General features: G+C 43.1%; 1 protein-coding gene across 7 annotated transcripts in view; it reads left to right on the plus strand.

The window, feature by feature from the left end:
• Nucleotides 1-15,269, plus strand: part of RYR3 (ryanodine receptor 3) — a 565,051-nt gene that overhangs the window by 177,543 nt on the left and 372,239 nt on the right. For all 7 annotated transcript variants that reach the window (XR_015135045.1, XR_015135046.1, XM_086322065.1 and 4 more), the window contains exon 2: nucleotides 9,326-9,445. Coding sequence is in view for 5 of the 7 variants with exons in the window: in XM_086322065.1 (XP_086178191.1) it covers nucleotides 9,326-9,445 (120 nt within the window). In the remaining 2 variants the exon portion in view is untranslated. The remainder of the gene's footprint in view (nucleotides 1-9,325; nucleotides 9,446-15,269) is intronic.

The following is a 15,269-nucleotide window of genomic DNA, read 5'->3' on the forward strand; positions in this document are numbered from 1 at the left end:
TTTATATGTCAGTATTTTGTTAATATTACTAATTTTCAATATATATGGTTCTTTCATTAAATTCACAAGTATGTGCTTTTCTACTCAGTGCCAGCCACTATGCCAGACACTGAGGATTCACAGGGAAATGAGAGGTTCCTGCCCCTGAGGAGCTTAGAATCTGAGGAAGCAAATAGTTAAAATGATTGATACCTAGGGCACAGTAGACTGCCAGTACTGTTAATCCTTCTGAAACAGTCTGTAGATGGTCCTGTCATCCCAATAACCCACTTATTTTTCATTTAAGAGATGCTTTTGGGTAAAGCCTTGGAATAAGCTCTCTCACCCATGTCTGTATATATATTTAGCAGATAGCTCTAACTGTATCAGTTCCCAAAATAGTGCCTGCTGTTCAAGAAGAGTGGCGAGGCCACATATTCCTTTTTAAAGCAATAAATGGTTATGGATTGTCCTCTGCAGTCCTGTCTGCACTTAAAGGTAGGCCATGAAATCTGCTGGACTGCGCTCTGTCCCACATGCCCCTGCTCACGAGCTGCTCAGCACCGGTGATGTGCACAGCTAACTATAGGGCTGTCGTCAACTGCCTAATGCCCGACCTTAAATAGGGCTCTCAGCCATTTTGTTTTGTCCCAAAGAGTCCTCTACAAATGACCCAGAGAGAAGAGAGGGAGCCAGGGTGCCCCCATCCATCAACTCCAAGATGGCAAACACAGACCTTCTCTGGCCCTGGTGCTGGGAGTCGGGGTATAAGAAAGAAGCAGCAGGAATAGAACAGGCAAGCTCCATTCATTTTCAAGTTCAAAGTTCTCTAGCGGGGTATGGGAAGAACGTTGTCAGAGGCAACCTGTGATAATAGGACATCTCAGCCAAGAGAGCCAAAGGCTGTATATTCTTGTTCGGGGACAATCACTCAGCACCACCCAGGCTGGAGCTATGACAGGAATAGCCAGCGCTTGTGAACCACATGGCTTGGGGGGATGCTGATATACGATATACCTTGGATTTTAATCATCCCCCCACCCACCCTGCACTGCTACAAGTTTAGGGATGATGTTCACTCCTTCCATCGTTATAGTCATGGGACACTGAGAAATTTGATTTTATTTGATTTTAAGGTCTCTGGCTGTTTTCTCTGGCATCATGCTCTCTGATTTGGTTACTTTTTGAAGTTGGATCACCATGTGAGAGGGCCAGGATATATTTATTTTTATCAACACCATCACCATGGGCCTTAGAATCAGGAAGACGTATTTCAAATCTATTGCTAAGGTCACTCTCTTGGAGTCAAGAGCTGTTTTGGCATCATGATCAGGAGGACAGGCTCCTGATTCATGTAATCCCAGGTTCAAGGTTGGAAACTGTTACTTACATGTGGTGTGATGCTAGGCAAGTTAATTATGCTCTCTATGCTTCAGCCTCTTTATCTATGAATAGAGAGAATATTAGGGAAGTTGTAAGGACTAAACTGAGGTGCTGGAACATGGTGTCACATGGTGACTGTTCATTAAATGTTTATTCATTAAAATTAGCTAAATCCTCAGAGCTTTGGTTTCCTCATTCTTAGAATGGTTGTGTTGTTATGAGTGTTATATCATCTAGGAGGGGAGGCTAGATTTCAGCAGAGTGTCTGGTATAGAATGAATGGTTATTATTATCAGCAATAATAATTAAGCAACAGAAACTAAGAAATTTTGAAATGGGCTCCAAAGCCTCATTATGGCTTCTTCCCCATTCCTTCTTTATGTCAATATCTATTCTCTTTTTATAACTTTACTCAGTTCTGACTCATCAGTGAAGCAGTGACCCCTTCTACAAAAACTATTGTTCCATGAGAGTAATCTCTTCTTTTAATCAGATTTTGTATTCCAATCAGCCAACATGATTTTACCAAACACATTACATTCCCAGCTTGGATGGGGAAGCTGTTTTCTGCTCTAACAGAGTTTGTAATTAACTGGGGTTGCAAGGTGGAAACACGCCCACTTAATAAGTTATAATTGGGTGAATGATGTGTTTAAGGCACCATGCTTGTGAGTATCCCAATAGGTGTAAAGGTGAACCAGATGGGGACCCTGCCTTCAAGGGGTAAATGGCCAACTGAGAGAAGTTGGGAAAGAGAATGTGGATACAGTCTGTCCAGACTGGATACCAGGCTCCACCCCTTGCCACCCGGAGACCTTAGGCAAGTTACTTAACTGCTCTGCACAGGGGCTTCTCATCTGTCACATGGAGATTACAATAGTACCTACATCACAGCATTGACATGAAGTTTAAATGGGTTATTGTCCATAAAACACAGTGCCTGTTACACAGTCAGAGATCAGCAAATGTGAGCCATTTCCAAATACATAACTGGGGATACGGCATATTGTGAATAATCATTATGCAAGAGGACAGTAATAATTGCTATGGAAGTTTGGCAGGAGAGGCATAGTGACCTGGACTTCATAAAGAATATGATATTTAAGCTGAGCTTGGGAGGCCAGCGAATCTGTGATCACAGAAAAACGGCAAATCAAGGCACAGAGGTAGAGATGGCAAAGACGTCTGTAGGGAAGAAGTTGGAACGTGGAGGTCCTTATATACTGGTTTAAGAAATTTATATTTGTTTTGTGGACAGTGTAGAGTCATTGTGGATTTTCAGCAGGAAAATGATGAAGTCAGGGCTGTGCCTCCAGTAAAAGACCAAAGGAAGACTGCTTTGGGTATTGTTATAGCCTTGTTCTGAGCTCTAGAGCTCCAGTGTTTGCTTCCTCTGGTCCATATGTTGCAGAAGAGGGGAGAGAGAAGACTCAGATAGAAGGTGATGGTGTTTGAGCCTGGGCTGAAGAGGGGTTGGATATGTCATTGACAAATACAGGAATCATAATAAAAAGATGAATATTCATGTATCATGAATACATGATACAATGGAACACATTGGTTTGAGGTGTTGAGAAGTCCATGGATCAATAGGTGGAGATTTGGAACTATAGAATGCCATCAGGTTGGAGGTGTGTGTGAGTGTGTGTGTGCTAAGTTGCTTCAATCGTGTCTGACTCTTTACAACCCTATGGACTGTAGCCCACCAGGCTCCACTGTCCACGGGATTCTTCAGGCAAAGATACTGGAGTGGGTTGCTATGCCCTTGTCCAGGGGATCTTCCCAACCCAGGGATCATCTCTTATGTCTCCTGCATTGGCAAGCAGGTTCTTTACCACTAGCCCTACTGGAAGTACAGATGGCATAATGACTCTCAGAATAAACCTGGAAGCCTGAAGAATGAGTGAGATTTCTAAGGGAAAATGACAAAGACCCATCCTTGAGTGATCCCTATATTTAGGGGTGGCAGGAGAAAGAGAACATGGGAAGGATCCAACGGAAAGGGAGGAGAACTAGGAGAATATGGAGTTGAATGAAGGAAGGAAGGATTTCAAGAGTTGAACAAAGGAAGGAGGGATTTCAAGGAGGAGCATTCCATGAACTCTGAGCAAGACTTATTTGGGAGATGGTAGGCAATAGGAATGAAGGAAGATAAGACGAGAGGTGGAGGGGAGAACTCAGTGGTGGAGACATTTTCAAAGCCAGGCCGAGACCTTTTGACTTATTTGGTAAAAGAAGGAAAACCTTCTGCGGTCTTATGCAGATAATTTCTTGGGGCCCCAGGAGATTCATAACGCCCACCCAAGGACAGAGGCTGGGTCTGAAAGGTCTTACTGTTTCTGATTATTATGCCCTCCAGACTAGTGCTTTCTTCCCTTTAGTTTGCCTCTCTTTCTATTATAGATGGAAGCTATTATTATTTGATATTGACTGAGTTAAGTCTGCTATAAGTCCTATGAAAAAGGAAAAAATTTATGATTGTGTTTCAGTGAAGCAAGGTTCAAACAAGTTGAGAATGTTACCAAAAATAACCCTCATAAATTTATTTATTGTTTGTTTTGATTTTTATTGGAGTATGGTTGCTTTATACTGCTGTGTCAGTTTCTGCAATACAGCAACATGAATCAGCTGTACTGATTCATATATATTCATGTACACATATATCCCCTCTGAACGGAATTTCCTTCCCATTTAGGTCACTGCAGAGCATCGAGTAGAGTTCTCTATGCCATATAGTTAGGTTCTCATTAGGTGTCTATTTTGTACATAGTATCAACAGTATGTATATATGTCAATCCTGATCTCCTAATTCATCCCACTCCCCTTTTCCCCCTTGGTATCCACATGTTTGTTCCCTGTGTCTTGATTTCTACTTTGTAAATCATCTATACCATTTTTCTAGATTCTACTTATATGATTTAGTACACAATATTTTTAAAACTCCCCAAACTTCAAAGTTGTGATGTTTTATCTTTCCAAAAAATCAATCATTTTCCTTGCTCAGGTGGAGAAAATAATGACGATGGCAGTGTGCTCTCTTGGAACCGGCCAATTTGCTGAAGGGGAAAGCAAGAATAGTGCAATGAGAAAGCAAGCAAGAGAGAAGAGTGCATCTGTATAGTAAAAGTCCAGTTTTGGATTTTAGAACTGGATTCATTCTAGGTCATGACAAGGAAGTTTCATTAGAGTGTGTTACCAAAGCAGAGGGGCAATCATTAGGTCAAGGTATTCATTTCGAATTTGGAAAACTCAGCAGTGGCCACAGGACTGGAAAAGGTCAGTTTTCATTCCAATCCCTAAGAAAGGCAATGCCAAAGAATGCTCAAACTACTGCACAATTGCACTCATCTCACACGCTAGTAAAGTAATGCTCAAAATTCTCCAAGCCAGGCTTCAGCAATATGTGAACCATGAACTTCCAGATGTTCAAGCTGGTTTTAGAAAAGGCAGAGGAACCAGAGATCAAATTGCCAACATCCACTGGATCATCAAAAAACGCAAGAGAGTTCCAGAAAAACATCTATTTCTGCTTTATTGACTATGCCAAAGCCTTTGACTGTGTGGATCACAATCAACTGGAAAATTCTGAAAGAGATGGGAATATCAGACCACCTGACCTGCCTCTTGAGAAACCTATATGCAGGTCAGGAAGCAACAGTTAGAACTGGACATGGAACAACAGACTGGTACCAAATAGGAAAAGGAGTTCGTCAAGGCTGTATATTGCCACCCTGCTTATTTAACTTCCATGCAGAGTACATCCTGAGAAACGCTGGGCTGGAAGAAGCATGAGCTGGAATTAATATTGCTGGGAAAATATCAATAACCTCAGATATGCAGATGACACCACCCTTATGGCAGAAAGTGAAGAGGAACTAAAAAGCCTCTTGATGAAAGTAAAAGAGGAGAGTGAAAAAGTTGGCTTAAAGCTCAACTTTCAGAAAACAAAGATCATGGCATCTGGTCCCATCACTTCACGGCAAATAGAAGGGGAAACAGTGGAAACAGTGGCAGGCTTTATTTTTTGGGACTCCAAAATCACTGCAGATGGTGACTGCAGCCATGAAATTAAAAGACTCTTACTCCTTGGAAGAAGTTATGACCATCCTAGACAGCATATTCGGAGAAGGCAATGGCACGCCACTCCAGTACTCTTGCCTGGAAAATCCCGTGGACGGAGGACCCTGGAAGGCTGCAGTCCATGGGGTCACTGAGGGTCGGACACCACTGAGTGACTTCACTTTCACTTTTCACTTTCATGCATTGGAGAAGGAAATGGCAAACCACTCCAGTGTTCTTGCCTGGAGAATCCCAGGGACGGGGGAGCCTGGTGGCCTGCCGTCTATGGGGTTGCACAGAGTCGGACATGACTGAAGCGACTTAGTAGTAGTAGTAGTAGACAGCATATTAAAAGGCAGAGATATTACTTTGCCAACAAAGGTCTGTCTAGTCAAGGCTATGGTTTTCCCAGTAGTCATGCATGGATGTGAGAGTTGGACTATAAAGAAAGCTGAGCATCAAAGAATTGATGCTCTTGAGCTATGGTGTTGGAGAAGACTCTTAAAAGTCCCTTGGACTGCAAGGAGATCCAACCATTCCATGTTAAAGGAGATCAGTCCTGAATGTTCACTGGAAGGACCAATGTTGAAGCTGAAACTCCAATCCTTTGGCCACCTGATGCGACCTGACTCATTTGAAAAGACCCTGATGCTGGGAAAGATTGAAGGCAGGAGGAGAAGGGGACGACAGAGGGTGAGATGGTTCGATGGCATCACCAACTCAATGGACATGAGTTTGAGTAAACTCCGGGAGTTGGTGATGGATATGGAGGCCTGGGATGCTGCAGTCCATGGGGTTGCAAGGAGTTGGACACGACTGAGCAACTGAACTGAACTGATTCATTTTGAATAGATTGTCCACAAGAACCTTGAAATTACTTGAGATGATGATTAAAGCAGAGTGGAGAAAGGCTGTGGGCTGGCCTGTCAGATGTCAGCTCCATTATTACAATATTAACATATCACCTCTTACAAAACCTGGTGTACTTCATGATACCCTGGAAGAATTCTTTGCCCTTGGAAGGCACTCAATAAATGTGAGTTGAATTCACACAAAAATGTTTATCAAATTCCCCAATTGTCATTAAGAGTCAGATAAAGGATGGGAGAAGTAACTAGTCTGTTGATAGATTGCCAAAGAAGATGTGGAGATTGGCTATCATGTGTCTCAAAATAGAAGATTTTGGGCACCTGAGTTGAAGAGTAATCATCTGAGTTGGCAGTGAGGATTGTGAGGGGAGCTAGAGTTTCTGGAAGAAAAGATAGCAAAAGTGGGAGAATTTGCAGCCTTCAGTTAACGGGGCTTCCTCGGAAATAGCATTATCTGGAAATTCCCAGATTTGCTTTAAAGCAAAGGGATAAAGGAAGAGAGATAACAAGAGGGGAGAAAGCATACATCAGTATAGGGATGAGTAAACTAAATAGAGTTGGTAATGGCCTAGAAGGGGTTGTGTTCTGTGTTCCACTAGGGAGTGAGAGAATTAATGAAATGAGTTAAATTAACTCATCTCATGATTCCAAATGGTGCAAAGATTTCCGCGTCAAGCACTCTTTGGCTCCAGATGTCTGTCTGTTGAAGGTTTGTGGTGCTAATAGCTGCTGTCTGGAGGGAAGGCAGGTACAGGCTGCCATGCCAGGTGGTGTCTACAGCCAGGTCAGTCCAAGCTGTACAGTTCCAGACAGCAGGTGGAAAAAAGTGAACATGTTTGGAGAAGGGTAAGTTGGTCCAGAGCCTCACAGTCACGTGTATCCCCCAGAGTGCTGACTTGGACAGTGCCTGCATGTGAATGCTCTTCAGGAAGTGGTTACTGAGCCAGGGCAATTCCTTTATTTCGTGAGTTGATTGGTAGCCTAGGTTATGAGGATGTGAATTACAGCACAGGTCAATTTCAGAAGACAAATAGATCCCTGAGGCAGCTAGTGCAAGATGGTTTGGGCACTTTAGGGTGGAAAGAACATGGGAAAGGTGATTCTCTAAGACACATATTATAAAGAAAACTTTGTTGACTTTCCCTTTGTGAGAAATCTGGTCCATAGATCCAGTTCTGTGATTTCCAAATGCGTGTTTCCATTGGTGAATGGTACGTGGGTAGGAGATACTTAAAGTATTTCTCAACAGGTCTTCTTGACATTTTGGATGGAAAAATTATGTGTTTTGAGGACTGCCTCTTGCAGTACAGACCATTGAACTGCCACGCCCATTTTGTGGCACCTTTCTGAAGTTTTGACAACTCAGAATCCTCCCCCATTCCCTGTGCCCCCCAGGGGGATGGTATTGGGTCTGGGATCTGGAGCATACTCTGCCTGGGGAAAAACTTCATTTTTTTCAGAGATCCCCCTGAGCCCACATTTCGAGAGAAGTGATATTCTGGAGTTTTCTTCTGTCTCAACTCAAATGAAGACTGAATTCTGAAGCAGAGGCCTGAATTTATTACTGACTCAATTTAGTGATGAACAGTGACATTTCAGGGCTAGTGAAAGGATGGAGCCCTTTTTATCCCCTCAATGTTCACCTCATATGTCTGTGATTTGTGACGTCTCAAATTTCCCTGTCACCGCTGGCCAATCCCTGGGCATTGCAGACCTCTTTGTGGGGGTTGGTCCTACTGAATCTCTTCATGCTCCCACCACATAGAGGATTTCATTTTTCCATGTGACTAGATGTGTTGTAGGCACCATGGAGGAAAAAGCATGTCTATTTAGTGTGCCTTTCCAGTACTGTAGGATAGGATTAACACTAAGACAAGGGGATCTGGAACTGAGACGAGAAACAGGAGAGCAAGTGCTGAGAAGAAGCACTTACACCTGGGGTGCCTCTGGTTCCCCCTTTAATTCAACTATGCCTGGAAGTCATCTTTGATGTTTGAAACCCGAGGTCAGGTGGCGGTGGAGAGAGAGCATGTGGACTGACAGGTTGGAGGAGCAAGGATGGAGGGATGGGTAAGGAAGAGGTTTGCCGCTCCTGGTCAGGCAGGGTTGTGCAGGGGGTGATCATGTTCCTGTAAATGGAGGTCAGCCTCATTTCTGGACCATCAAGCAGAGGAATGCCACTCAAACAAGGTGTCTGCAATTGGAGGAGGGCTGCTTTTGAGGCTGCCGCCTAGGAGGAAAGTCCTCTCCTTGGCTTTTCTTTTTGACCACTCGTCCTTCCAGCCTGGATCCTCAAGGCTTCTCTCAGTCTTCCTTTCCTTTTAATCTTCCTTAGATGCATATCTAAAATGCATCTCCTTTCCCATGTAGATTATTACAGAGTATTGAGTAGAGTTCCCTGTGTTATATATGCTTGTGTTTATCTGAATCACTTTGCTGTACACCTGAAACACACCACATTCTCAGTCAGCTATAACTCAATATAAAAGAGAATTTAAAATTAAAGGCATCTGCTGGTATCCTCCACAGCCTCCTCTGTCGTCTCCGAATGCGTTTCACTGCATACATCCCTCTCCTCCAACAAAGTATGTCTCTTTCCAGCCTGTCATAGAATGGACCTTCCCTCCACAGATCCTGCCTCCCTCTGATCTCTGCTGCCATCTCAGTTTCCCTCATTGTTTGTTTATTTGGAGAAATTGCTTAGGTTTAGTTTAAGGTTCCCTCAAGGGTTGAAATCCTCTGCTTACCTGGATGGTGTGCAGTTTGTACGTTTCAGAAGGGAGGCTCACGCTGTGAACTTAAGTAGTACCTCTCTTCCAAGTCCTTGCTACCCCACTCCCCAGAGATGAGTAGAATCCTGACTCAGGGGAGGAGCTCAGGTATGCCATGCGAGGAACAAACTTTCCTTTATCTAATATTCAAAGGCATGTGCCCTCAGCAGACCTGATGAAGATGCAGCAGGGTGCCTTAGGGGCTTGGCTCTGTGTTGGGAGGTAGTCCCTTGCTCCTCACATGGGTCTCTGTTCCCCTGGCAGGAAGATGAAGTGGTCCTCCAGTGCATCGCCAACGTTCACAAGGAGCAGAGGAAGTTCTGCCTGGCAGCCGAGGGACTCGGGAATCGCCTGTGCTTCTTGGAACCCACTTCAGAAGCCAAGGTGAGATTAACCGTCTGCTCTGCACCTTCCCTCTTGGCCTCCCAAGCAGTCGTCCGGGAATGGGACTGCTGGGAAGTGATGATGAGGGTGAGGAGGGTGGTGAGGAAGAAATTCGAAAGACATACTTATTTTTGAAATGGGAAGCAGATCCCATAACTCTCCCCAGCCTAGAAAGTTATACAGTGGAAGCCCAGAGGAATGCGAAGAATTAATAGTACCTATCTTTAAGTGTTCAGCAGCACATGGGGGAGACGCCTTGAGGTCACTGTCAGTCTTCAGGGAGAAGATGCTTTTATTATGCCCCGAACACCTTCCTTGTTGTTAATTCCTAGAAATCTAAGTGTGTTTTCTTTACTCCCAGCTATCATTTTATTGCCTCAGCGATTCGTGGGTCCTTGGGCCTGTGTCTCACAGCAAGCTCATCACTTTCAGTTGCGACTGTGCTGAGGTGGTAGTAACTGCCTGCTGTGACCCAGGGGCAGAAAGGAATGTTTGCCCTGGTCCCCGCCTGTGTGGGGGCATGTAGTGTTCTCTCTCCTCAGTGAAACTTTGCTTCCTCCATTTTCATTTGCTTTCTGCTTTTCACAAACTGTATGTCAGGTGGATCTGTGTGCCCGTATTCTCACAGTACTTTGCAGTCCTGGAAAAACCTTTGTATCAGTCAGGGTTTTCTAGAGAAACAGAAGCAATAGGATCTCTTCCTTTTTCTGGACAGGTGGATGGATGGATACAGATTTATTTTAAGGAATTGACTTATGCAGTTTTGAGGGCTGGGAAATCTGAAATCCATAGGTCAGATCAACTAGAAACTCAAGAGTTGAATCTGTCTTAAGGCAGACATTTTTTTCCTCCAAGAAACCTCAGGTTTTATTCATAAGGCCTTTGAATGATTGGAGAAAGCCCACCCACATTATCAAGGGTAATAATCCCTTTTAAAGCCAACTGATTGTAGATGTTAATTATATGTACAAAGTATCTTCACATCAAAATCTTGATTGGTGTTTGATTAAATAACTGAATGCTATAGTCTAACCAAGTTGGCATACAATTATCCATCACCACACCCCCATACTCAGTTTTTCCTATAGAATGTTTTAAATCAGAAAATGGTTATACTTTCCAGCAAAGCCGCCTGATTAGTATGTCATTTCTCCATGTTAACATATACAGCACAGACACATGCAGTTTGGCCAAATCCTAGAACATCAAGCGTGCCCCATGGTGGCCACGCCTCCCTGAAGCCCCTCTGCTCTTCATCACTTGCCTCTCTCCCATGTAGGGAGGTCCCTGGTCCATGAGCACAGGCATCTGTCAGTAGCATGAAGGACAGAATCACATTCAAATAAATGGCAGAGCAAAGAGACAAAGAAGATTTTTATCTTTTAGAGGTCTTAGGTTTTATTTCCCTGAGGTCTTTCCTCATTTACTTTTGCTCTTAGTTAGGTATTTTTCTCTTCATTCCCAGCAGTCTGGGATAATAGGAAAATCATTAGATTATAAGTAAAGAAGTTGATTCTCAGCCATTAGCTCATCATGTGACCATGAGCAAGGCACTCAGTCTTGTTTCCAGCTTCTTCATCTTCCAGATAAGATTCAGTCTGGTGTAATGAAAAGAATATTGGTCTGAATTAGAAACCCATGGTACCATTTGCTAGTCATCCATTGAGTAAGGTATAGGACATTGGTTTAGGGCATTGCTCTGGAGCCAGACTCTGAGTCTGAATCCTGTGTTCACCACTCACCAGCTAAGCTAGGGCCTTGAGCAAGATACCTCACCATTCTGAACTTAGTTTTCTTCATCTGCTTAATGGAAATTTAGTAGTAACAACTTAAGAATGTTGTTATTAAGATTTAAATTAGTTAATATTTGTTTAGCAGTCCATGGGGTCGCACAGAGTCGGACATGATGGAAGCGACTTAGCAGCAGCAGCAGCAGCAGCAAACTCTATTTCAGTTCAATTCAGTCTCTCAGTCGTGTCCGACTCTTTGCGACCCCATGAATCACAGCATGCCAGGCCACCCTGTCCATCACCAGCTCCCAGAGTTCACTCAAAATCATGTCCATCGTGTCAGTGATGCCATCCAGCCATCTCATCCTCTGTCATCCCCTTTTCCTCCTGCCCCCAATCCCTCCCAGCATCAGAGTCTTTTCCAATGAGTCAACCCTTTGCATGAGGTGGCCAAAGTACTGGAGTTTCAGCTTTAGCATCAGTCCTTCCAATGAACACCCAGGACTGATTTCTTTTAGAATGGACTGGTTGGATCTCCTTGCAGTCCAAGGGATTCTCAAAAGTTTTCTCCAGCCCCACAGTTCAAAAGCATCAATTCTTTGGCACTCAGCTTTCTTCACAGTCCAACTCTCACATCCATACATGACCACTGGAAAAACCATAGCCTTGACTAGAAGGACCTTTGTTGGCAAAGTAATGTCTCTGCTTTTCAACATGCTACCTAGGTTGGTCATAACTTTCCTTCCAAGGAGTAAGCAGTCTTTCAATTTCATGGCTGCAATCACCATCTGCAGTGATTTGGGAACCCCCCAAAAAAAAGTCTGACACTGTTTCCACTGTTTCCCCATCTATTTCCCATGAAGTGATGGGGCCAGATGCCATGATCTTAGTTTTCTGATTGTTGAGCTTTACGCCAACTTTTTCACTCTCCTTTTTCACTTTCATCAAGAGGCGTTTTAGTTGCTCTTCACTTTCTGCCATAAGGGTGGTGTCATCTGCATATCTGAGGTTATTGATATTTCTCCCGGCAGTCTTGATTCCAGCTTGTGCTTCTTCCAGCCTAGCGTTTCTCATGATGTACTCTGCATATAAGTTAAATAAGCAGGGTGACAATATACAGCCTTGACGTACTCCTTTTCCTATTTGGAACCAGTCTGTTGTTCCATGTCCAGTTCTAACTGTTGTTTCCTGACCTGCATACAGATTTCTCAAGAGGCAGGTCAGATGGTCTGGTATTCCCATCTCTTTCAGAATTTTCCAGAGTTTATTGTGATCCACACAGTCAAAGGCTTTGGCATAGTCAACAAAGCAGAAATAGATGTTTTTCTGGAACTCTCTTGCTTTTCCATGATCCAGCGGATGTTTAACCATTGGCTATTGTGATTTACTAGTACCTAGGCCAGATTACCTAAAACAAATTAAAGAGAACTATGTATCATAACCTAAGAATTCTTTGCATCCCTCAGGTGTAAAATAATAACCCATACCACTCAGAAGTGCATCAGGGATGAGAAAAACCCTTGCTAACACCCACTTGACTGATCATTATTATTTTGGTTTTTCATTTTAAATTTAAAACAAGATAACACAACTGAAGAAGTTTTGTAAGACATGTGTCATCTATGACTGTATTCCCTGTCCCAACTATTTTCATTTTTGTTTTTCACTCTGGCCTTTGTCCACATGTACCCATATATTTTCAAAGTCACACTCATCATGGATATTCAGACCTTCTGCCTTTTTTCTTTCACATTTCATCCAGTTCCATATTGCTATGTAATCTTCATGGTTATTAAAGAAAAATTCATGTACGTGGTTTTTGTTGGTTTACTCTTGCTTCCTGAATTATTTTCCAGGAGAAGAATTAATGGCAACAGAGTATAAACAACATTAAATTGGCTTTCCAAAAGGATAAACCAGTTGTTAGAGTTGGCACCCATGCTATCATTGCATGAGTGTGTGTCTCTCCTGTATGTAGTATGAAGAAAGTGCACCATGAGGGCTTCTCACAGAAAAACAGGATAAGTTCGTGGAAAGGATAGATAGGTCTTCAGAATTTCCTGTCACCACTCCTGGGAGCAGCCTGCTAGATTAACCCATTTTATGTGGCTCCAGGCTTTCCTATAGTCGGCTCCAGCTGTGCACACCCCTCTTCTGTCCTGTTCCCTCCCTTTTCACTAGCTATTTCTCCTAACTCTCTACCATCAGATTTCACAACCAATGGTGCCATTCTTACGCTCTTGGAAACTAATGTTAACCATGCAATAAAATGAGAAGGTGTGTTTTTTCCCGAGCCTGGCAAACTGGGTATAAGGCGCAGACCTCAAACGTCACTCTTATCAACTGGCTACAGAGCCAGCCGGTGACCTTGGGCCATCCCAGTCAAGGGTATTTCAACTTAGTCGAGACTCAGAGAGGTAAAATTGAGATGAACTCTAGGGAGAAGACAGACCTCAGAGAAAGAAGACATGAGATAAGGTACTTAAAAGATATTCTCTGTGTACAAGTCCTGAGAAAAAAGAGGTCATATTGAAGCGGGGAGCAAGAGGGTAGAAATACAGGAAGCAAAAGTTTTAGAATATCAACACCTGCTGTAGACCAGGAACTGCTGAGCACGTGGGAGAGTTCTTGTGACTTTGAGTCTTGTTTGTCATGGCCTTTTCTGAAGGCCCCTGAAATTGCAGATATTAATTCACAGAAGCACCCTTATTCAGCTTTTCATTCAAATGAGCACAGTGTGAGGAGTTAAAAGGTATTTTGTTTTGTAGGGAAGATTCAGTGTTGAAACCAGGGAGCAGGCAACATTGAAGGGAAATGTTGCTTCTCTGTTTTTATTAATAGCAGCAAATGCTTATGGATGGTCATTTTGTAAAATTATTTATTTTTAATTGGAGGGTAATTGCCTTAGAAAATTATGTTGGTTTCTGCCAAGCATCAACATGAGTGAACCATAGGTATATGTCCCCTCCATCTTGAACATCTCTCACACCTCCCTCCCCATTCCACCCCTCTAGGTTGTTACAGAGTCCTGGTTTGAGATCCCTGAGTCATACAGCAGATTCCCAGTGGCAATTTATTTTATATATTGACAGTCATTTTTAAGTGGAAAATGTATTTCCAGGAATCAGAAATCGTCTGTTTTTCCTCTAGTTCTTAATATTGTGTCTCATCTATGTTGTATCTGCAGTGTCCACCAAGAGGTTGCCTTTGGTTCAACTTAACATCCAGACTCATAAGATGCTGGTAGACCCCAATCTGCTTAGTAGGACAAGAGCCACAGCTTGCCTGCGGGGAAGTGTCAGGCACTTCTGCAGAAATCCTTGCAGCCTCCAGGGTCTGCCTTCTGAATCCCCACCCCAAATGACAGCTCAGGCTCAAAGAGACAAGGTCCATATCAGGCAAGTGTAGAGTCACCATGGCTTAAAAGGCTCTGTACCACAGGAGCTGATGTATCTTGTAGCAACTCCACATGCATAGCTTTTGAAGGACCACCCCTGATACAAGGGTCATCACACTTGGGGAATCACAAATAGAGGGCTTTCTATGAAGTACTGGTGATCTTTCCAATCCAGATGCAGGCTACAAATTAGGGATCATTTTCACCCTAAGCAATGTTCTCTCATAACATAATTAGCATATCAGTTTTATCAGGTTGTCCCAAGAACAAAACTGGACAATTAACTGAAGGTCAAATTCTCAGGCAAAAAGAGGAGAGTTTCATACGCCTTACCCCACAGGAATCTTCACTGATGGTAGTTATTTACGATGGTAAGCCAACACCTTTCCAAATCCTGACTTCTACCTTCCTTAATTGTAGAGCACCAAAAAAGAAGAAAAATATGGGAACTTTTTGTTGAAAATCAGTTGCAACAGACCAAGGTTTGTTTGTTTCACCAATTTTAGTAATGAAACTGATGTTGATGAAGTGAAACAGTTTACCCTGGTGCCCTTTAAGTCAGTGTCACATCTGAACTCTTTGGGCTCTCACAGAAAAATGTTCTGCCTTTCTGTCAGGGAGCACTGTGTCTTGCTGACCATGGTTTACTCAAAATGGAAAATCCAGTTTCAAATCTAATTTTCAAATTGAACATTTT

The sequence above is a fragment of the Bos grunniens genome, chromosome 10 (genome assembly GCF_055505025.1).
Source record: "Bos grunniens cultivar Pamir isolate PY7600 chromosome 10, Bosgru_T2T1.0, whole genome shotgun sequence".
NCBI classification, from domain to species: Eukaryota; Metazoa; Chordata; class Mammalia; order Artiodactyla; family Bovidae; genus Bos; species Bos grunniens.